At 33.7% G+C, this 25562-nt stretch overlaps 1 protein-coding gene across 2 annotated transcripts in view; it reads left to right on the top strand.

Annotated features, from left to right (window-relative positions):
* The window catches only part of LOC125077734 (protein scalloped), a 77476-nt gene that overhangs the window by 35839 nt on the left and 16075 nt on the right, over positions 1-25562 (top strand). For both annotated transcript variants that reach the window (XM_047689756.1, XM_047689757.1), the window contains exons 3-4: positions 15087-15217; positions 22275-22404. In XM_047689756.1, coding sequence (XP_047545712.1) covers positions 15087-15217; positions 22275-22404 — 261 coding nt within the window. The remainder of the gene's footprint in view (positions 1-15086; positions 15218-22274; positions 22405-25562) is intronic.

The raw sequence follows: 25562 nt of genomic DNA, 5'->3' as shown, positions 1-25562 counted from the left end.
AAAAGACGTTAATATTAGCAGTGGAAAAAAATTAAAGAAAGGAGTAAGTTTAATTCAAACTGAACAACAGTTAAGACTAATTAGTACTGTAGCTGTCACGACGATGACATTAATTAAATAATTTAATGATCAAACTGTACCTGACGGGACTATTACGAGGAACGCATAAGTAATATACAATACTAGCTTAGCTCCTTAAATCTGTAATATCCGATGCTACTTAAGCTAAAATATTTCGCCTGCCCAGATGTATGTATAAGCGATTACTATGACGAAGTTAAGTTGTGTTGCAGCACTAGATTGTGGCGAGTTGCAAATTGGATAAAATAAAACTTTCTCCATGAAAAACATACATGTGCCAACTCTCATGGGAATCGGTCAAATCTATTTTTATATATAAGTCTGCTACCACACTTTTTTTTAGTTGTTCGAACACGAATCAGAAAATATCGATTAATAATAACACGAGTATGATGATTTACACCTTTATTTAAGATCGAGATGGAAAATACATTTTTTACTTATATTTTGTTATAAAAAATAATAAACCGTAAAATCATGATCAACATTTAATTTAATAATTTTTATTAAAAAAACCTGTATGCTCATTACCATAGATAAAATCTTACGAACGTTGCACTCTGATTTATCTATAGTTTTGAAAAAAGAACATACTTATATTGTATATGTATAAACGTGTATTTTTTAACGTTTGTTTTTCTTTGCTTTTTGTTTAGATATTTAAGTCACTACGCAATCTCATTTCCTTGATAGAAATAAAGATCATTTAATGAGTTAATTAACGTACATTTAGAATTTATAGAAAAATTCGAATGCGAAACTGTTACTGAACGTGTTATGGATAATCTAAATCCGAACTAAACCTTAATTTGAATTGATCTATTGCTAGCACAGAGGTTATAAATAGTGTGAGTGGTTGCACCGTTGGTCATTGAACCCCGCGAATTGTCGCCGGCAATTGTCTCTGCAGCTGGCCCTCGCGACCGTTACCGCTAATTGCGATAGCTACATCATTTTATAACCCTTTATGACGTACTTCCGCGGCTTTTAATACAAAAATTTATAAATATATATTTTTTTCAAAACGAGAAAAAATTTAAAAACCTAAAGTTTTCCGTATAATTTTAGCAAATTTAATCCGTAAAAAGTAGTATTATTGAGGTGTCTAATAGAGTAAAAATAGTAATAACCGTCATAACCATCAGTACTCAGTAATCCCTCTCGTGAGGTTTAATTACACACGTCAAAGAACATGCCCCCAATCTCAGCTCCAAAGCTCCTTATATAGCGTATGCACGTAAACTCTAAACGATATCCGTTGTTCGGCAGCCCAATGAAACTACAACGTTATACACTCGAACAGCTCTATATGGCTTAACCGATTTCAAAGCACTCAAGACGTTCGCAACAAACTTGTTGCACGCCGGGAGCGTACCTAGCATAGTCATAAACTAAGTTAAACCCTCTGTCGGCAACATTGCCGGCTTCAGTGCAGTGAAATTAATTCGATTATCAGCGCACCTTGATCCCACTAAAGCTCTCAGATTCCCTCCATTACATTCACGGCCTGTGTGCTTGTAATGAAACGATGTCTTGCAACAGGGAAGACGAGCTCTGCCGAATTTTAACAGTTACGAAGATTTTATGAAATCGTTATTAATAATGTGCTGTCTTTTTAATAGAATGTAAAACGAAACGAATCATTCTCTTCAATTGTTCTACATACCTATAACTTAACTATATAATAAAACTTACCTAAACTATTACGAAGAAATAAAGTATATAAATATTAAATATATAATAAATCTCTAGATAGAGATATATTTAAATATAAACATATTTTATGAATATTAATACGATTATATTATACTATAGAAAGAAACACTTAATGACATTATGATTATTGGTACACGATACAAGATAATATAAGATGATAAAAAGCGTAGTCAGTATTCGTTGATTTCCTTGCCGGATGAATTCATTAAATTGTGTTGATGATGTAATTTGTTTCATGAATTGTTATCTTCTAAGTTTCCTTGCCTATTCTTGTTAGAATCTACATTCCAAACCATCATTAGGTTTACATTTAATTTGATCATATTAAAATCGATTCGAAAGTGTTTGTAAGAACCTTCTCGATGAAAGTATTTCGATTTCAATAAAGTTCCTTTTTGTTCATGTAAAATTCGGTGCTATTGTCACGACGGTATTATCAGTAGCATAAATGTATTCATTATCGGGATATAAATAATTGATTTCTTCGAAGTTTTATAGCACATCGCTGTTACTCTGTATTCAGGTGGCAGTTGGTGACGGCTCAACGCTCACGCACTGGACTGGAAGTTGATCATGAATTCATTGTTTTTGACGTAGTCGTGTGATATTGAACCACAATAGGAAAGAGTTCAGGTCACGTAACCAAGACTGAACGGTTGGAGAATATTAAAGTTCAAATATTCAATGGGTCGAGTTTTTAGAATTCTTCCATATATATTTATGCAATGAATATTAAAATACAATCGTTTATATGTGTAAATGTTACACGTAATAAGGCATTATTTCACTTTTATTTAGGATATTTGATAATTTTAATTATAATTAACGTAGATTCTATGGAAAGTGGTCTTTGTCAAATTAATAAAATTGCCTTATTAAAAAAAAAGAAATAAAAACAATCTCACTCTGTGGGCAATTAAGAAAATCTCTGTATAGACTATTTGCAAGAATATAGATGCATTCATAGTGGTATTAGACCTACATAACCAATGTAGTGTGTCTGCTCACCTATCGTATCGGTTACGTCAGCTCTTTATACGGTAAGGTAAATGCCGCTGAATCTTTCTTATTCATTTTTTACCGCCATTTTATTACATTCAATTGACCGACGTGAATGAATTTTCACATCTTGTTTACCAAAAAATACTTTTACTTATTTTTTGGTAAACGATTTTACCGTTTCAGTATTTATATTTTCTACGTCCACACCTTTGCTTACCCCAATTAGTATTTTAAAAGGTAATAATTACTTAATATATCGTGAAATTTTTATTTGTTTTCATATGTTAATCCATTTTATCGGTTACTCGACCCAAAGTAGCAAGTATTGCTCGTGAGCTCTACCACCTATCTTCGGCTGTTATCTTTAGTTACGACGCCAGCGTCGCGCACCGACGCCTCTAGCTTACGCCATAAAATCTGCATGTCCGTTTTGCAAACATTGTTTAATCTATTGTAATTAATTTAATTTAAACTAATCTATTACTAAAATAGTATACAGTTTGATATATAAGTACGTGGAAAACTTTGTAAAACCTATAAACAAATTGCGCGTTCGCAATAATTACGTACATATTGCCAATATAGTTTAGTCAAAGTTAAAACTTATATAGGCATTTTTGACATTTACTTGTTTTTTATTACCATAGACTATTATGAGAGAAGCTGAACCAAAAATTTCCTGTATTAAATTTTAAATGTACTTTACCATAGTATATTAATATGAATGTAATGTCTTATTTTTTATTAATAATGAATTAAGGTCAAATCCAGACCACTGGGTCTAGCTGTCATTAAACTAAATTATCCAACTAAATATATATTAACTTTGGGCGCTACACATAAGTCAATTTCCCACTAAAAATGCGCTCAAAACACAGAACATTATAAACGGGTGCTATAATGATTACATCTATCACTTAGCGTATATTATGTCCAACAGAATATTACTTTACATTCAGGCGAGCGGCCGGCGGGCGTCGGCATACGACATTATTTACATATAAGCCGTTGTTCCTGCGCTCATTCATAGCTTGGCCCGCTCCGACCGCGTTGATTTATCGCCTTAATTTCATAAGTATCTTTTGTTGCCACACCATCTATATTAGATATTGCTGCCAGTTTAATATCGTCTTCACAGGTCGATAGTGGAATAACGGAGATCATTTTTCATATTTTTTAATTTAAATTTCTATTTATATCTATTGAATATAAAATAAAATATGGCAATATTAAGCGATTGCTAAATCGTCTAGAAGTTCAGAAGTTTTAACCGTTACCATATCAACATATACAACACGTAAATATTTTATATTCGACCGATAATTGTGGGCTCGAACTTCAAACCTCGACAAGACAAGCATCACTGAATTTATAGGTGCTTAATTTGTATCTATAATGTATTTTGCTCGGTGGAAAACTACAAATCAAATCAAATTCCTTTATTAAATATAGAAGCATTACACTTACTTATTGATTGTCGAATTAAACACTACCAACGCGAGTGTATCCACAACTGTAAGCCTGTAAAAGACCTTCGCTGCAATAAAATATACTAATAACGTCGGTAACAGACGCTAATATTTTTAGTAGCATTGGAGCACCATAAGTTCCAAAACTTCTGAAAATGTACAGCCTATACCCAGTCCCAATACATTTAAACCCACTTTATATACATATATTTATAAAGCGTTCGACGACTCATCCTGTTTTGTTTACATCTTTATCCATTGTTTTAATTATCCGTGTACCAGTTGTACGAGTATTTATTAACGGCACACGATATCGATCACACTGCATGCTCTGCAAATTATTCACGTCATAGTATCAACAGTAGACAGGTGTATGTCGTGTTAAAAACTCGATACATTAATACAGTCTTGTTTCGTTATAAATTATTTCTTTAATCGAAATGTTCTCGTATATTATTATATGGTCAAATTGAGAAGGCGGTTTTTTATTTTTCCTCGAGCGACTAAACTGTTATAAACAAGAAATTATATATAAATAGTAATTTACTCATTTGTGTGTTTTCAAGTGTACCCGTAAGTTTTTATATACTCTGAGCACAAATTCGTTTGATACTATTAATGCTTGGTTACAGATTACAGACCATTTGGCGAATTGCCATGGTTTTTTTTATTCGAATCACAAATGAAATCGACAATCAACCAAATTTTTATATTAGTTACATTTCATACAATAACGTAAAAACAAAACTCCACGAGGAAGGCATAGTATTGTTTTTATTATGCATGTTACATTCTGTAAGATGATCCGTGATATTTGCCGAGAACACTGCAATCTGAGTATTCGTTTGCAGCTGGCAAATCGACCGATGATTCATTAAAATCTATGTATAGTTACGATTGTTACAATATGGTCTTTAAATTGATTTAGATAAAGTTGTAATTTGTGAAGCAGAATCGAACAGATACGACTCTATTCTTGGCATTACGTTTAGTTGGCAGTGGTCTACATGTGACTCAGTGGTGCGCTCCCATGATTATCTCTCGCGGTTACTTCGTATTGGACGGAAAAATATATTGTCAACACTCACTAATTCAAAACGAAGTCGAAAGTTACGATCATATTTCCAAAACGGCTCATTAGATTTCGTGCGTCTAATAAACAATTATAAAAAAATATTTCTGATATACGATTAGTCGTGATTACACATAACAAATCTGTAACAATAATTACGCATTTGTAAACCTAACGTTTTATGTTACAAAACGTCATTGTGAGATATGTGAGTGACTGCTGACGTAGCGCTTCCAGTAGCGATGTACAGCGAGGCACGTTGCTGCATTCTGTGGTGGAGTCGCTAGCGAGTACGTGCGTGCTGGATGCGCCACGTGGCTTCATCGCCTCACCACTAGCTCCGCACGACCGCACGTCTTATGCCGTTAGTAAACATTTACTCCGGCAGATAAACATCTTTGTAAATCCAGCCGCACGCGCGTCTTCCAATAAACACAACACGTCCTCTGTCAATATCGATTTTCGCATACACTCTCAATATGTTCGCGTCGTTTATTAAAATCGGGATGCCTCGTACTATCAAATAAACTGAGGCGGGTTAAAGCTATTGAATAATGAATGGAGCGAGGGCCGTGATTCAAGTCACGTGTCATTGCTCTATATTTACATTAGGTTTACACTGTACAAATTAAACGTAATTAATTTTCCTTAAAGACTGTTAAACGTAAATGTCCTACACTCTTCGATTTCAATTTAAATACATGGGAGTCTTTTATATTTAAAAATCAATGGTTATAATATTGCTGACCGGCTCATTTATTACATTCATAACGAGCGAAACTTTCCATAATTACACAATATCGTGTACAAACCAAAAATCAGTATGTCGCTCATTAAAAAGTGGAGTTATTGAGAACGCTAACCGGCCCTTTGTTATATCAAAATGTACGCAAACCGCACGGAGCGGTGTACGGTCAACCGAAAATTAATTAACATACTTTGGCGCGCAACCCTCGCCGGCGGCACAGCGGCGCACAGGTGGCCGCCCACGCCCTCCCCCGACACAACCGATACGGAAATTATTTCTCTATTTTCCCTCTCACTTTATTTCATTTGCTCACTTCGCCAATTTGCCGATGGACACGAATACGCGGATGCTACAGGGAACTGCACAACGTGATGTTTGCTACGATTCATAGTAACCACACCATATACTTGCTTTAAATAGAAAATACTTTTAAATAGTACTTGTTATGTAAATGTTAACACATATTAAAACTCTTTAATTTTAATTGCGTATGTATCAAGGTTATACTTTCGATAAGCTCATGATAATTGTCATTAAAAAAATAAACGTGATTACAAAACTGTTTACAATTATCGAAAAAAATCCATACTTATAAGTGGTACTCAGTTAGCCTTCGTAATGGGCTGTTTACCAATAAAAGATATGGATTAAATCGAATGTTTTTGATAGTAAAATTGATTACGATTTTATAAACACAAAATATACAAGACAATTTTATAAAATAAAACATATTGTTAACGGTGATTTATTAAATTGAGTTCTAAATTTAAAAAATATTTTTAAATGTGCTTAACGTTTTATATATAGATAAAAAAATATACGAAATAGGTATATACTTTTGTAATAACGAAATGGGGAGCTGTGAAAAAAGCTTTCTTCTATTACTCGGCAAGGTACACGCGATACGGTCTAAACGCCACTAAATTACTGGAATTATTCCGCTGTTGGTATTAAATGCATTCCTGTTTCAGGAATCGCGTGCTACTTCTATAGCCTTGTTTCAGTAAGGGACAACGTGAGTTTCTCGATATACGATTAATATTATTTTCAATCGTTTTATTACTGAATTTCATAGCATTAAATTGAAAAATAAATTACAGTTACATACGACGTTTCACACATGCACTAGCAGTATGATTATATTGATTATTTTTACTAGAAAACTATAGAGTACATTAAGTATATAATAGTATATAATTTTAATAGTCGAAATGTAATTTACAATCAAAGATTGATATTTAATGTTAAAATATACGCAATGCTTGTTTATTAAAGCATCCCTCATCGACTTTATTATTGACATAATCCTCTGTCCATGGCAGGCCGTAGTCACTGCGTGTCAAAATAAGTATATCAATAATTTTCAATATATTCAGCGGTTTATTTTATATGATAAGTATATAGGGATTATATCAATATAAGATGATATGTCACGCAGTGTTTATTGATTTCATTCAATACTAAGATTAGAAACAACCTACTCCGTCTACTAATTATAAGATTAAATCTTTCGTATTTGTGATTGTCGCTGATTTTTCTCAGATGTGAGGTGATTGATTTTTGATAATCAATAAGAAAGCTTTTTGTATTAAATTAATCCTATTAATATTCCTTTAAGTTTATCGAGTTTAAAAGCCTAAGATAATAATATTTGTTTATCTATACTAATATTGTAAATGTGAAAGTAACTGTCTATGTGACGCTTTCACGGCCAAACTACTGAACCGAATTTGATGAAATTGGGTAAGAAGCAAGATTGAACCCCAACGAAGGACATAGGCTGTTTTAAACCTACTTTAAAACCGAGCAAAGTCTAGTTATTCATATTTGAATACGTTTCGTATTATGGCGACACTGCGTTATAGTCTGTAGTTTAAACACAAGTCCACAAAGGATTCTATGGACGTTATTACCTGTTTTGTTTCTAATATTACGTATTAACCTTGTCGTTGAGTTATGAGTAATGCATAATAAGTGTATTTACGTTTTTACGTGTAATCAATCATGCTGTGCCACCGAGTCTGTTTACATCGCCTATGTCATTACACATTCATCGCTAAAATTGCCACTTAAATATGTATTTAAATATTTTTTTCTTTATTACATTCATTAGCTTAACTCATATGTTATGATTAGTACTATTGAATGATTTTAAACTTTGTCAATATGTTTATGGGGTTCGGATAAGAAATAGCAGTGTGGTACCATCGTAGAGATCTGATGATGGTGCCAAGAGATATTTTGATTGTTCTAGCAAGTCCAATAAATAAATGATGTTTTTTGTTATTTTTTACATTATGATTAAATTTTAAATGATTGTAAAATACTTTGAAATGTATGTAATTAAAGCTGTGATTCTTAGAGCATTTATACTTTGAATTTCTTTTTGAATAGAAACATATTTGCAAACTATATCTTTTAAATAATATATTTAAACGTAAATAAAACACACGTAACGTTTCATTAAAGTATCTAAAAATATTCAAAAAATAAATAAATTTAAACAGACGGTTCTTTTTTAATATCGACGGATTTTTTTATAACTAACAGCGCCCTCGCCGTTCTATATTCAATTATAAATATGTTAATTTTCCCAATTCATATAGTTTGCCATATTGATTGACGTTTATGAAAAATGCACTTAAAAGGGTCGTGGCGTAAAGTTGTATGACATATCTCAATAACCTGGTTATCTAACGCAAAAATAATTTCATTTCATTTTTATTTCTCTAGCCCAACTAGTTGTTCCTGCGATTAAAGTTATCAAACATATAAACTCTCCAACTTTATAAAATAGATAGATATAGATAGACAAATGCATACGATACCACCCCATGGTTATTATAATGCAAGGGTCCCATTATTAAAATGATCTTTTTTCCATTTCAACATTACCGTATAAATATCACCCTTCATGTAAGCTGCATTCATTCCTATTATTTAATTTCATTAGTTGCCTAATTAACAAACTCATTAAAATATTTTTTTAAATGTACCTACCGCGTAGGCACTCGGGTACAAATCAAAGGTATGTATAAATGTACGGTGTTACCGTAACAGGGAACCCCAAAGTTACTTAACACGTTCATATCAAATTGATAGACATTGGAATATTTCAAATTCATTTCGTGAACAAAACGTACGTTGATCAGTGCCGACCCCTACATGCCGGAGCGGGCCCTTATTGCGGACACTTGTCATATCACAAAGGGGGCCAGGGCTCGGGAGCGATGCTTTATTATTTTAATTATTGCACGTTCACAGCCCTTTGTCAGTCCAGACCGCCACTGTCGCCTTGAATTAATCTGAATTGTCCTAATTGAAGATCCTCGCTTTAATATGTGAACGTTTATTAATAATTGCCCGGTTTGTGCGAATAATAATTAACTTGGAATATTTGACTTGTTGTGTAGATGTTTTTAAAAACATCTCTTCTCGTATATAAACGGTCTTCGCAATAAAACTAAATATGGTATTTCTTGTGTAGATATATGTTCGTATGGAATTAGATAGTCAGTAACAGCCCGTAAAAATCCCTGCGCACAGCAGAGACTTCTCGGGATTTTTTTTTGTGCGTATTGCAACACGCTTTGCTAATGCGATTTGTGGACACACATCTGGTACACTTTCACACGACGAATTCAGGCTGGTTTCTTCAGTATGTTAACATTTACTGTCGAGCACGAGATAAACTATAAACACAATTTAAGCGCTTGAAAACTCGGTGCTTAAGTTTCAATTATTCCATCTGCACATTTTGGCTCATATGAATATTTGTACTATTATATAGGTAGCGAGAAACAAAAAATGAATGATAGTTAATTATGTAAAACAAAATGTACGATGAAAGTGTATCAGAAATATTTCTGGAGCTGAAAATTTACCAGTTGAAAGAGATTAACAAATATTTCGTTAGATCTATAAGACGGTGTATACATGTATTTATCGAGTAACAGCGGCGGCTCGGGGACACGCTGGAAGGCGGGCGGCGCATATTTTTACTCTCTCCACTCGAGCCGATCTTCATAACAAAATTCTCCGTTTTGATATTATATTTATATTGTTAACGTTCGTACCTGCATATTTCTAACGGTAAATATGAAAATTTCGAGAATGCCTACGTGCTTTTTCGCGTCCCGAACGAACAAAGGTCTATCATAAGCATCTATTATGAAAATCTCGAATTGGAACGTTCTTGGATTATATGTATTTTTTTAATAAACTTTATTTCCTTAAGAATTTTGTCCTTTGTCTAATTTTTGGGACATTTGCGTGTGACTATTGGATGTTTTTACAATTTTTAAGTCAACTTCACATAACATCAACGTATGGGACAAATTTTATAACTTAATTTCAAGCCTACTTACTTATAAGTAAGTAACAGTTAACAAAATATATTTTAGTACATTATACATAAGATTAAATAAGCGTTTATTTATAAATCTTTTAGATTATTTAAATATATGCTAAAGTTTTAACGAAAATTATTTAATAAGAAGGAAATTAAATTAAACAATAATCCGTTTTTAAATGTTTGTAATTGTTTAAATAAAATATTTTTTTTAGTAAAGTGTAAAATTAAAATTAAAAATAACGTTATTTAATATAATAATAATCGTTTATTGAACTCATTACTACAATTATACTATATTCCTCGTACTGAATGTAATTTAATAGTCTTTGTTATTGTTTAACTGAATTAACCTTATGACGTACTTTTTAACTGGTAAATTGGACTGGAAAATTTTCAAGGTCTGAACCAATTTTATGAGTCCGTTTTGTATATGGTTTTAACCACTTTCAATTTACTTGGTGGTATGACTTTGTGCTAGGACTACGTACAACCCATAACCAAATATTCTACCGCCAAAGAGATATACTTAGTATCGTTGTGTTACGGTTTGTAGGGTGAGTAAGCTAGTGTAACTGCAAGCACAACAGATCATAGTTAAAGGTACGGTTCGATTCCCGGCCGAGTCGATGTAGAAAAAATTAGTTTTCTATATTATCTTGGGTCTGAGTGTTTGTGGTACCGTCGTTACTTCTGATTTCCATAACACAAGTGCTTTAGCTACTTACTTTGGTATCGGAGTAATGTATATGATGTTGTCCAATATTTAATTATTTATTATCTAGACACGCGGTAGCGTGTCAGCCAAGTTCTAGTAACAGAACTGGCGTGCAGCACCGTGTGTAATATTACACGAACCATTTGGAGCCACTTTTGACCTCCTCATAACTCAAAAACTATTTGACATAAATGTGTCAAATTTGGCTCATATATTGAGACTCGCGAGATACATATGTGTTCCAAATTTCATAAACGCATCTCAAATGGTTATTTAGATATTAACGTCTAAAAATCGTCATTTTTATCACTGACTGACCTATAGATCAAAACTATAACCTACTTCCAGGTGACCTAGAAAGTTGAAATTTGGCATGCAGGTAGATAATTAGGCCAATATAAAGGAAAAAATCTGAAACTGGTAATTTTTTATCATTTTATTATAATTTTTCATTTTATTGGGTCTATAGGAACACTTATATACTTAGTTCCTGTAATAACTGTAATGTAATAATAAAAAAAATGATGTAAGAACCAGCAATCAAAACTTATAACAGCCGGTCTTAATGTAGATTTTAAGGTCTTCACGTGAATATATAACAAGTTGAATACCACCCTTAAGTTTTTTAAATCCAAATATTTCCGTTTTATTGCTTATTAGTATAGCCGACTTTGGTATTTATTACGTTATTAACTAGCATTTAGCGCACATCAATGGTGCAAAATTTATATATATGCTTTAAAAAAAATAATAATAGGCATTTCGGTACACGCGACGTGACGCCGAAGCAGCGGGATAGAAGCGTTGCGATTAAACCTTAACGCGGACGTGTCTGAGCGAGTGGCAACCGCGCTCATAAGAATTATTTCAATGCCTTCCGATGGAAGCTGCCTAGTCTATTCGACTGCATATTTTTTGTTTGAGTTTACTAGTATACAACAATAAAATAGGTTTCGTGAGACTGTAGTAGAGTATGTATATCGTAACAGGAATGATTTAAGTTTGTACTCTAGCGCTACAAACGGGGTTCCTTATTGCTTGGAAGAACAGTATCGAGCGAGCATGCTGATGTCAGCAAAGGACTGGTGAATGGGTCCAATGGAAAAATAGAGAAAGTACATTGAGGACGTCGACAACAGCAATAGCGCACGTAAAATAACAATTCAATTTAAACATAATTTAATTTGCGAACTAGAAGCCAAACCAAGTTACAGATATTAAGTAATGTACATATATGTTCAAAGGAAACAATTCTCTATTTGCTTAGCATATTCTACTACTATACACAAATCACAAGGTCTTCGCCTTGAAGGTGCTCTTTTCGACATAGGCTCCTCTATATTAAGTAAAGAGCAGGCTTACGTTGGCCTCTCTAGAGTTAAAAACTTAAATGGAGTAACATCTTATCAATTTAGGTCCAAGTCAAATCAAGACACAAGAGAGCTCTATTCTAGAGTACAACTGTCTGCGCACATTATACCACCCCTACTTGGGCAAATTATGTATAAACAGAAAACGCGTAAAAAATATCCGGACACTGAATGGGCAATTCACTCGAACATTTCAGAGGTACCTACAAGAAAAATAAGAACGTATAAAAAAAAGACAATTATACCCCGTAAACATAAGAAAATAGAATAGCTTAACAAAAACCATTTGGTATTAAATTTGTTATTAATAAGTACCTACTAATAATTTATATACAAAAAGTAGTGATATCCCATCAAAAACATAAATGTAAAAATGAGAGCCAAGTTAAATATTATGATATATACCTTGGTTGTTGTCTTCAACGACAAAAGAAGTGAGATCTAAATTTGTGCCAAGTTAAATAGTCCTTTCTGAAATGTATTTATAACTACATAAAATATAATTTCTTCTTATAACTTGGGGTAATATATTGTTGCCTAAGGTCTGACTTGGCTAGTTCTTATATACAAATTATATTATAGCCTTCGGAAGTTTTAAGCCTCTTACAAATGAATTATAAACACAAATTAAGCACGCAAATATTCAATGGTACTTGTCTGAATATGAACTCGCAATATCTGGTTAAGATTCATGTTTTCTAGTGACTGGACCATCGCAGTTCTTAATGTACGTTAATACTAACTAAGCAATTCTGAGTTATAATTTGTTATTCTAAACACAAACTACAATTTGTGTTTATAAACATATAAGAACTAGCCAAGTAACTAGCCAAGCCAACTTCCGAAGGCTATAATATAATTTGTATATAAGAACTAGCCAAGTCAGACCTTAGGCAACAATATATTACCCCAAGTTATAAGAAGAAATTATATTTTATGTAGTTATAAATACATTTCAGAAAGGACTATTTAACTTGGCACAAATTTAGATCTCACTTCTTTTGTCGTTGAAGACAACAACCAAGGTATATATCATAATATTTAACTTGGCTCTCATTTTTACATTTATGTTTTTGATGGGATAATACTAATCTCAATAGACGGTTGGTTACATTTGTCAGTCCTCCTATTTTATATAAAAGAAAATTATGACACGTTACTTAGACTGCGAAGGAAAATTCCTACACAATGTAGGTACTCAGGACTTTATTAATAGCGTATTGCATATAACTACAACTATATTCTATTACATGAAACGCAGCAGTAAATCTTGTTTTTGCTTACGTTAATGTATTAGCGCAAAGCCACAATACGATTGGAAGTTTACAAGGCGCGCATCCGAATAAGTAAGCAAACACCGTATGACGTCAGACGGAGCAAGTGGGGGGCTATTCTGAAGAAATTACCCATAATTTATCTAATTATCTATGAGTTTTCATAACGAGACGTTGTGACAATTACCTTTTATAAAACTTGTAGTTTCTGGTGGCAACTTTGCCGTTTGGTGGTGGTGACGGGGGCTGTTATTAGGTACCCTATGTCCTTTTCTGTACCTCAAACCACGACTATTCTGATTTTCATCATGAATAAATGAATTATAATATTTGTTTAATATACAATTAAATTCTTTGATTATTGATATCGGTCAAATGCGAATTCGACCTTCGCACTAAGGGCTCTGTAGTTCCCTTGGGATTGGACTTTATGTCGTTATTACTGCGTATTCTCGTAAAGATTGTTGACGTTGTTGATGTGACCTTAGCCGAATAGTGGCGTGGGGTTATTCATAGAGTTTCATCCCCTTGAATACGGAATCCTAAAACACGCTATATCAGTTAAATTTTACAAAGTAAACAAAACGGATTCTTTTAAAATGTTCTCTTGTTTATAGTAGTTAAGACATTAGCAAAAGTTTCTGATATTGGCTTTATGGTTTTGGCAGCGTTTCATTTATATTCGATCAGATATTCTTTTCTTTATTTATTTTTCGTATTTTCGTTGCGTTAATATAAATATATTATTTATACTAATATTATAAATGCGAAAGTAACTCTGTCTGTCTGTTGCTCTTTCACGACCAAATCACTAAACCGAATTTGATTCAATTTTGTATAAAGCAAGCTTGAATTCCAAGGAAGGATGTAGGTTACTTTTTTATGCTTAACGCCTGAATACGAACCCCCTAAAACACGAGCGAGCCACGGACGATGGGAATTTTTTGTTGTATGCCATTGGTAGGTTTGGGCAAATTGGCAACCTGATGGGAAGTGGTCAACACAGACCATAAACAATGGAGCCGTAAAAGAAATAACCATTCCTAACATCGCCTATACGCCACCAATTGATTTCTAGATCACCAGTAGATCACCTATCATGAGTAGTACTAATTTTAAAGTAGTACCTTTAAATTTTATAATTGAGTTGCCGAGGATGATTAGATATGTTGAGAATGGGGCGTGAAACCTCAAAATTAGAACAAGAGGTGTAAGAAGGCTTAAATGTAATGATAACATTGAAAACAGAGCAGTTTAGTAAAACATATTATTTGTGTTGTTCCAGCGAGCGGCGCGCTCGCAGCCGGCACCATTGCGTCTCCGTGGAGCACGGCGGCCGGCGCGCCCGACACCAACGGATCGGGCGGCGCTGACGCCAAGCACCTCGATGTCGGCGAAGCCAGCGATGATGAAAAGGTACCAGAATATTTTTATCTTTCATGTGATATATTTTTTAAATGAATTTTCATTTCCAAAAATATACTCGTAATTGTTTTTTTTTTTAGCTAAAACGCATGCATGTATTCTCTACTCGTGTATGTGTATCTGTCTGTAAAGGTATCGGGAGGCACTGGGTACTTGTTAATGAAACTAGATGTTCCCGATAGAGTTCCCGTTATACCACTTATCAAACAAACGAAATTTCAGCTAGTATGGTTCTTATTTGTGTATCTGTGGTCACACACTATAGTCCAATGTAAGCTATAGTTGATCTTATAATTACTGTATATTGGTTTATATGTATTCAATCCCCAAAAACAAACCATTATAATTGTGCCCAACCGCACTCTCCATTCTCTTACTATCGGAGTCCGACCATTGAACCGAAAATAAATCAAATTCAGAATGAAAGTGATTTTCGAGGCACGAGAGTCACAAGAAACTCAAGACCGTGAGTCAGGACCAGAACCTGAAACCTCGGCTGTACCTCTCAATCTACCATCTGAGTGACAATATCAACGAAACTTTTAATACTTGACAATAACAGCACATATTTGCTTTCCCTTATAATATTTCCAGTAGTAATTTACCAGTCTCGCGAAACCGCGCGTTTGCGTTAACGTACAAATATTAGCTCGGAACATATTCCGAAGCGCTGGTTCCGAGTAAGTGAATCACGATATTTCGTCTGAACGTGCGCTCCCGCTCGAAGGAGTCAAGCGGCGTTATTTTTATTTTCTTTTGAGAATAGAACCGGCTCTATTAATTACAATGACGCACCTCTTCGCTTTCGTGTTCGAACTTATTTGTGTGCTCATGTTGCAGTGCAAATTTAAAATTTAGCTAAATTAAAAAATGCTCAATTGTCTCAGATCCAAAAAGAAAATTTATTCCTCGATCGTAAAGAAAATAGTTGTAAAGAAAAATTAAAACGTATTTTAATATACTTTTAAAAGATGTTTGTGATTTACTGGTACACTTATTTATTATTATTTTAATTTAATAGATATAAATCATTATTTTTATTAAATAAAGTATTAATCGCTCTTTCTAAAGCTTAAAGTGAAAAGTCGTAATTGTTTGTATACGAGATTATTTAGCGGGTTATTATAAAATTAATCGTATTACTTCAGCTAACTGTAACCTGCATAATATGTTTGCTTACAGACATATGTTAATAGCATCTGGTTTGTGTGATAAACCGACACACTATTACGAGACGTGTAATGTTTTGCAATAGTGCATTTTAGCGGGAACGGTACGTACAACATATCGAAGCGTTAAACTTATATTATTGCCTGACGCGTTCTAATTTTTTAAATATAATTCAACTATGAATCATCTATTTATTTAGTTAACTATTTCAAATTCTACACGTATTGATCGAATAAAACGTTATCGACTTCGTATTAAGATAACGGTGAAAAGTCGTATATCTTGGTCAATATCCAATAATCAACGTTCTCGGTTAACACGCGTTATGGAATTTATATAATGATATGGACTAAGACTATTTGTGTTTTATAGCCTAATTCAACCACGAGTAGAGTAAAAACAAATAAACAAATTTGACATTGAATTGAAGCGATGTCATTGGACGAGAGATCTTGAATAATCTGTGATAATCATTATGGATTTGTCAAAATGACGTACTGAATGTCGACGAAGTTTGGATGTAAAATCAAGTGGATATATGTATAAAGTTTAGTGGAATAGTGTTGTATTATAAATATATATTATTGGAGAATTATGCATAATGCATAATATAGCAGAACTATTAGCAAATCTCATAAAATATGTAAATCTAAAGTTTGTTTTTGTAAAAAATCAATATCAAAGTATTCTTTATTCAAGTAGACTCATAAAAGCGAACTTTTGAAACGCCTTGTTACAGTTTTAAATCAAATGTAAAGCTACTCCTTCGATTGATATAGGCTTCAAGTAGTTTAACTAGGTATGACTGTATATGTTATAATATGTACAGATCAAAATAAAACATTGTTACTTGATGGTAGAATAACTACTATGTAGACTAAGGTTGCTGAACGTTGTCTCCACACTGGGAATAGTTAAATGGTATTTTCGACTTAGTCGCTTCGACTGTAAACAGTTGAGTGTAATTATATTTCAAGTAAGATATTTGATGGTAAGTGCTTATCTTCTATATCGGCTGAATGTGCTAGAAGTACAAACCTTACGAGCAATTTAAATGCAACCGCACCACTAACCTACGGCACTGATCACTGGCAAAATAAGTACTGATGAGTGGTACCTACCCAGACAGACCAGGTGGCCAAATCTACTAACAAATTGTCACTTGCCAGATCCCGTTACGGTTCCTTTGAAGTTGGATCGGAATAGTATCGAGAACGTACCGTAACCGTTATAAATTAGTACAAATGTGCCCCTGAATAAAGTCCCAATGTTAAAAATGTATCCTTAAATATTGAGTATATCTTTAAATTAAACCTTTTACATTAAAAGAACATTTTAATTTTTAACAGGTATAGATAGATATATTGGCGCTCAGCGATGATATCATCTTTAAAATTATATTATTGGAATAAACTTATTCTTATAAATTTAAAAATTATTTCATACAAAACCTTCATTTAACAATGAATATAAATACTCAGGAGAAATTCACCATTTTTTAAACGATTGTCACCCAATTGTTTCATTCACTTTTTTCATGCATTCTTTCGAATGATATAAAAATGTTATTCCTGTCTTTTTAAAGTTCATTAAAATAAATTACTTCTAAAAAAAACGTTTTTTAAAATAAGCTTACATGTCTACAAAAAAATCAAGTTTATGCTGTTGTGCGTTGAGAAGTTCCTTCTCCTGAAAACAAACTTGGGATTAGGATCAGGTCAAGCTTACAATAAAAATTGCAATCATCGAACTGAACCATTATGTTAAATGTCAACTCTGAATATGAATGAATTAGAGGAAGTTGTTCTAATTACTTGTAAAAATACGTCAATTATAGTTGTTTACTCATTGAAGCAGATTATAAAACAATCCAGGCCAGTGTTTTCTTAGCACGTACCCCAGTCAGTCTACTCGGTGTTAATGTATCTTACCGCGCGCCCCACGCTTGAGTTCTTTTTAACTACTGTTCCAATTTTAAACGACAATTTTCATTTGCGAAATTTACTTGAAATGATTTTGTCATTAATTTAAATTGATACAAAAAGTTACATTAAATTCAACTGAATTTACCGTTATACAGATTTAAGGTTCAATAAAACGGAACATTCACAGAATCATTTCGGTTTTTGTTTGGCCGTCAATCGAGGCATATTTTTTTTCGACTGCACGATTCGAAAAATAGTTGCTCATAAACAATTACTGCTATAGAGTTCAATCATTGGCTTTTAGTATAAACAAACGAATGTTGGATCTCGCAGGTTAATTTTGGGGGCAAATAAAAAAATATATCGAGTGTTATAAATTTGGTGTATCACACTATCAATATAATAAGCATTATCGACATTGTAATTAAGTGCATTTGGCTGGACTTAACAGCTGCAGATTCAATACTCATGGCAACTATTTGTCTTGCGCGTTGGGCCCTCGGCTACACGTTCGTCGCAGACTGAATCATAATACTGTAAATATTTTTATTTTTTCCACACCTGCTAACTACTAATATTAATTAATTAATCGTACGATACCGCGAATTAAAAATGCCCTCTTTACCGAATTTGAAACTAAGCGGCCAATATCAAAGACAAGCCAATTGTGGAGTAGAGATTATTGTAGTGCACAAATCTGTGCGCTTGCTCGCGCAGGTAGACTTTCATAAGCCCAGGATCTTACGTGATTTCTTAGGAAGATACCAGAAAGTTCAGAAATTCAGAGAGTGTATCACCTATACTGTATTTACTGTAAAATTCTTGATAGAAAGGCTCAAGCATTTTTGATTGGACCGATTTGCTAATGAAGAGAAAATTCAAACTTAGGGCACGTACCCCTGACTTTTCATGTGCATAAATTACTTTATGAATTAGAAACGCAATTTAAGCTCATATGCTTTTCATCTCGTGCTCGAAAAGGAAACCTGCGTCCTTCGAATGTAGTTCTGCCTGCATGACCTGACCTGCATTGAAGCAGCATGGTGGAATAAGCACGAAACCTCTATAGTAGGAAATTTACAGTTGTTACTTTACGTCACCTATGGAAATTTATTTTTTGTTTTACGTAACAACTTCATACTAAAAAAGTATTTCATATAAAAAAAAATACTTCCATAACAGGACATATCGAACGTTTACGACACAAAAGCTAAAAATAAACACGAATACTTGTTAATGTTTTGCGAAATCAGTTTAAAAGCTAAAAATATTCAAAATGTTCTTATTGTAGATAATATTCGTATCAAAGTTAATTACTGTTTATCGTGTCTTATATGTTTAAAGATATCGATACCATATACAGAGGGAACGGGGCTCCGGTCCGCGTTTATTTAAGGCAATAATTACAATATCTCGTTTAGTCGAAATCGAACGGGTAATTTAATCTTTTAAATTAATTCGACTCGACTTACTTTTTTTTTTTTTTGAAAACTTTTACTCGAACGCATGACCCTATTGATCAATAAACGAAGGTCGCTGAATATAAACATGTCTAATTGTTATAACGATTTGCCGACTCGTTTATGCAGTTAGTGTTTGGCAATTGCAGTTGTATAATTATTACAGATACATTAAATTTTTACACTAACGATAAGTCTCCTCGATTGTTAACATTCTTTATGGAATTTTACATTACATTACATTAGCAGCCTGTAAATGTCCCACTGCTGGGCTAAGGCCTCCTCTCCCTTTGTGGAGAAGGTTTGGAGCATATTCCACCAAACGGCTCCAATGCGGGTTGGTGGAATACACATGTGGCAGAATTTCGTTGAAAATAAACACATGCAGGTTTCCTCACGATGTTTTCCTACACCGACGAGCACGAGGTGAATTATAAACATAAATTAAGCACATGAAATTCAGTGGTGCTTGCCTGGGTTTGAATCCGAAATCATCGGTTAAGATGCACACGTTCTAACCACTGGGCAATCTCGGCTTTATGGAATATCGTACACGAATTCTAAAAACGTTTCACGTAAGCTTTACTTGAAATACGTTGCATTTTGGCTTCGATTTTTGGCATCACACCCATAAATTATTATCGAAAAATAAAATAAAGCAAATCAATACCTACCCACGTCGCAGTACCATTCTGCATTAAAGTCTCATTTTTTTTAAAGTTGGCGCCGTGAAAAGAAGTTTCACTTGAAATAGCTCTTGAATACCCGTGTCTGTACAACATCTCAAGCGATGAACACGGGAAATTGCTAAGATACACTAAACCTCTAAATCACTCTCGTGTGCACTAAACTAAACAATGAGAATCCGGTTTGAATCCATTCAACCTATTTGGATGAATCCAGGTTACGCAGATGATCAAGCTGTATTGATTTTTTTAACGTCCTTTGAGCAGGCAGATGCGTTTTTGTTTATTTTTTTTTATTTTTATTACGTGTTTATTTCTAAAAGGCGATATGTATGTTATTGTTTCATAATAACATATCATTTTTCATAAGTTAACTTAATGTTACTTGTTAATAAGTTTAATTTTTAATAGTTACAATAATTATTTTATTTATGTTATAGATTTTGTACAATACGAATTATTGACAGTGGTTAAGTGAGTTTGGCTTCTGGGCTTAACAGTTCCAAATTCAAAAGTCCATGGCAAATGTTTGACTTTTGCGTAGGGCCCTCGGCTACACGTTCGTCTTTGTCAGAGTTATTAAAAAGTTAATATTTTATTTATTACACATCAAAAAATGTTACTATTTAGTTTTTTTTTATCATCAAATGTTGTACTTAGTTCGCATTTGTCATTTTTTTGCAAACGCTTCATACCAAGTGCGTTAATTAAATATTGTATAAATAAAAAATGTTTTTTTAACGTATCCGAAACTAATATTACGTATTAAAACGAAAGTGAGTTTGTTTATTCATATCTCAACTACTCGACCGATCATTATGAACCTTTACATACACGTTGACTGGGGGCTATAGATCAGGACGTTAAGACGAAGGGTACGTAATACCGCACCTTCCCTCGCACACGCGGGCGATACCACGGGCGGAAACTAGTTGCTTATAAAGCTGCCTCTTCACAAAAGACCACTATAAGTGAAAGTGAAACCGCACCTTAACGAAACAGACGGCGTCAGATATTCTCGAAAATCAAATGAATCAAGCGGTATCCCCTTATCGGTGTCACGATATTAGCGACCAAAAGTATAATTAATTTAGCCTACGATTTAAATCAATCGTCATTTAATTTGAACGAGAATACTAGTTCTTAAGTAACGAAGTTCAAGGTCCGGAGCGGTTAACCCCACGACCTTACAGAGAGAACCCTGAGACCACTATTATTCAGATATACGAAAACCAATATCAATTTAGCTATTTCCATTACATGAGCCACAATATTAATATAGAAGGACATAATAAATCACCTATATAGGAGAGGATAAATTGCGCCCGCAATATTTTAATGACGAGAAATTTACGCTCATATAGGACGTTGATACATTCTAATTTAAACGTTGTATTATTAATATAGCTTACGAGATTTATAATGAAAATTATTATTATTAATAACGCGGTTTTTTTTCAGATGTTTCTTTATTATCCGATGTAATGGATTCATTTTAATAAAGATTGAAATAATATAATAGATCTTTTTGTACTATATCTAGTCTGTCTTGTACTGTATTTCTTTTCTAAAATGGAATATTAAATAATAATATAATATGCGTATTAACTAACGTTGTCATCTATATATCTAGTCCCTCTTTCTGTGTCTACAAACATATATTGATTAAACTAAAGCCAATTCTGTGATAAATTTTTTTATAAAAGAACGGTATTTATCGAAATCAAAATTTACTTATTAGTTCAGTCAGTCACAATCGTAAATCTAAAACAAAGAATATTTACTAATTATTAATTTGTGTTCTTAGGATTTATCGGCGGCGGACGCGGAGGGAGTTTGGTCTCCTGACATCGAACAGAGCTTCCAGGAGGCACTCGCGATATACCCTCCGTGCGGCAGGCGGAAGATCATCCTCTCAGATGAGGGCAAGATGTACGGTGAGTCCGGGCATGCTAGATCACCTTACAGGATTTACCGAGATATTTACCCACAGATAATTATTAACTTCTCAATTCTACACAAACATTTCAAATGCGTAAGACTAAGATAGTGAAATTTTATGAGAAAAAGTATTTATTATTTGTAACTGAAACTACAGTCAAGTTCATTTAAAGCAATATCTGAATAGTATTAAGCACAGCAGCTCATTAGCCGAACCCAGATATTGTCATGATCATAAACAACGCCCCCATTATCTGGGTTATTCTTGAGCTTACTCACCGCATTCAACCATCAGTTGTTTATGTAACTTTCTAATATGAATGCGTACATGTCAATTTAATTGAATTACGAATTGCTATCAAGGCCATTCCTAAAATGAACAATGGTGTAGCACGAGACAAAAGGCACGGTAGGTATTGATGTGAGCCGACAAAGCGGTTTGCGCAATAGGATTCCACGGAAAGACGTGGACCGACAATTATTATCTCTCTCGATCGGTGTGTCGTCGATTCGAGGAAGCTGGAGTCGCGGCTTTTGTTCAATCTCGCCTGCAATCTTCGAAATTCGCGAACTAGTTCAGAACACATGTCCCGTTTTCAACACTTGTTTATTTTTAAAATGGTTCAGTTAGCGGAAAACGTAGGAGCGAAGAAATAAATCTTTGAAAGACTTTTTATTAGATTAGTGTTCCTTTTGACTTTTTTAATAATAATAATTTCGAACAAACTTCGGGATAAAAATGTGGAATCGTAACTCGAAAATGATTTAACCGACGTCAGTAAAACGTTCATTTCTTAATCTTCGAAATAAAAGGAATACTAATGAATGAATTAATTTATCACAGCAATAAAATCTTGACCGTAAAAACCTTATCGACCTAATTTAAACAGAGACTGATGATTGTAATGTAAGCTCAGTTTCTGTAAACTGAAGGGCGAGGGGAATTTTTTCACGCTATACTGTTAACTAAGGAAGCTCGTTAACGGTACGTGACGATCACCGAAAGAAACCTTTTCCCTTCACTAAATTAACAGCCGGAGTAAATCTCGCGTTTCGAGTAACTACTTTCTGAGACATTTTCAAAAATAAATGGATAAAGGTTATAATCGTCGTGATCGTGCATGACTTCAGCGTTAGGAATACTGCCAAGATTCTGAGTGTTTTGAGTGTAATTTGTATCGTAGATGACTTTTTTTCCCCTGACGGCATCGTTAATATTTCTTCTTTAGATAATCTTAGTTTGCAGTGAAACGGTAAGAGATTACGTCAATAAACGCCGCTAGTTCGAACTGGTGAGATTGTAGCAAAAATATAACACTTTATAAATTTTATGTTAAAACTTCATATTAAAACATATGTTATGATTCCGTTATGTCATGTTGTTAGGTTTTTTATATTAAAATCCGTCCTACATAAAAACGTCTAATATTTCTATCAATATTTGTACGGCGAATCTTGCGATCCTCAATCAAACATACAATTTTCTGATACTGACTAGATCGGAGCTCTCTACATTTGACTCAATATCGTAATATTCCGAATTCAAAATGATGTTTCATCACAAATATAAATTTACTTTAAAAAATTCAATTGTACCATTGATTTTAGCCTTAATATCTCTTTGTTCGCTGAAAAGAAAATTTTAAAAAATCTCATTGTTTTCGAATATGTATTTTGCAGTATATTACTGCAGATAATGAATGCGATATCGACGACGTATCTGAACCAGGTAACAAAGTAACGATGACGCCATGTTTTGTTTTGATTGAACCTCGTGTTCAAACTGAGACTAAAGTCAATAATGAAGAATTGGAAGCGATCGTGGAATTCGTATTCATCTTAAACCACGTCAGAGTTACCAGCGCCCTTTTAACACGTGTGACAATACGATACTGATTCATTTGCGTCACGTAATATCGATATCGCTTCAATTTACTGAAGAAGATAAACAAAAGTCATGTCGAAGAATGCTTTATTTTGTTAATACTGAAGTAAAATAAGGAGAATTAAGAAATTATCGCTTGTGGATTTTTATGACACATAATCGAAATGGCGGAGTGGTTAGAACACGTGCATCTTAACCGACGATTTCGGGTTCAAACCCAGGCAGGCACCACTGAATTTTCATGTGCTTAATTTGTATTTATAATTCATCTCGTGCTCGGCGGTTAAGGAAAACATCGTGAGGAAACCTGCATGTGTCTAATTTCAACGAAATTCTGCCACATGTGTATTCCACCAACCCGCATTGGAGCAGCGTGGTGGAATATGCTCCAAACCTTCTCCTCAAAGGGAGAGGAGGCCTTTAGCCCAGCAGTGGGAAAATTTACAGGCTGCTAATGCTAAAAAAAAAAAAATATTCGAAAACGAAAATGAGGCATCCTGTAACTATTAGGTGGACTTACGTACAGATTGCAGTTTCTTGCGTTCTGGCAAATTAGGTTCATCATCATCATCATCAAAGCATACTGAATGATCACCTCAGAAGGACAAAATGTAAACTTTTATTGACTTTATTTAATAACAGCCATTTGGACTTCTCTTTCTTCTTCCAAGCTTCTTGTCGAAGTCCAAGAATATTTGGTTTACCATTGTTTTTAGAGTATACATAATTTTTTATAGCCAAAAATTGAGTCAGTGAAAATCGCTTTGAACAATTCATAAATTTTATCTGCTCTATGAATTGTAAACAACAGTTATTGCAAAAACACCAATTATTGCTGTTAAAATTACGAAACTGCATCGACTATTATGGCCGATACTTCGATTAATTACATATAATTATACTTTATATATCTATGTAGAGCGGCAATTTCATGGTACCTAATAAAATTATACTTAAAATACTGATCAATGTCAGCACTAGTGTCTGATTGTTATCTCATGTGTACATGTGATTTGATTACCATTTCGCAACACCCGTACAATACATCAAATCTACTTGGTGGTAGGACTGTGCGAGCCCGTTTGGGTAGGTGCCATCCATTTATCATATACTAGTTGTCGCCCGCGGCTTCGCTCGGGTTTTAGGAGTTGTCATGTGTTAGGCAAAAAAGTAGCCTATGTCCTTCCTTGGAGTTCAAGTTCGCTTCTTACCAAATTTCGACAAATTTTCTTCATTGGTTTTGCACTGAAAGAGCGACAGACAGACAGA

Source organism: Vanessa atalanta, chromosome 4 (genome assembly GCF_905147765.1).
Source record: "Vanessa atalanta chromosome 4, ilVanAtal1.2, whole genome shotgun sequence".
In the NCBI taxonomy this organism is placed as follows: domain Eukaryota; kingdom Metazoa; phylum Arthropoda; class Insecta; order Lepidoptera; family Nymphalidae; genus Vanessa; species Vanessa atalanta.
The sequence above is the reverse complement of the archived record's forward strand: the minus strand, read 5'-3'. Positions and strand labels throughout refer to the sequence as shown.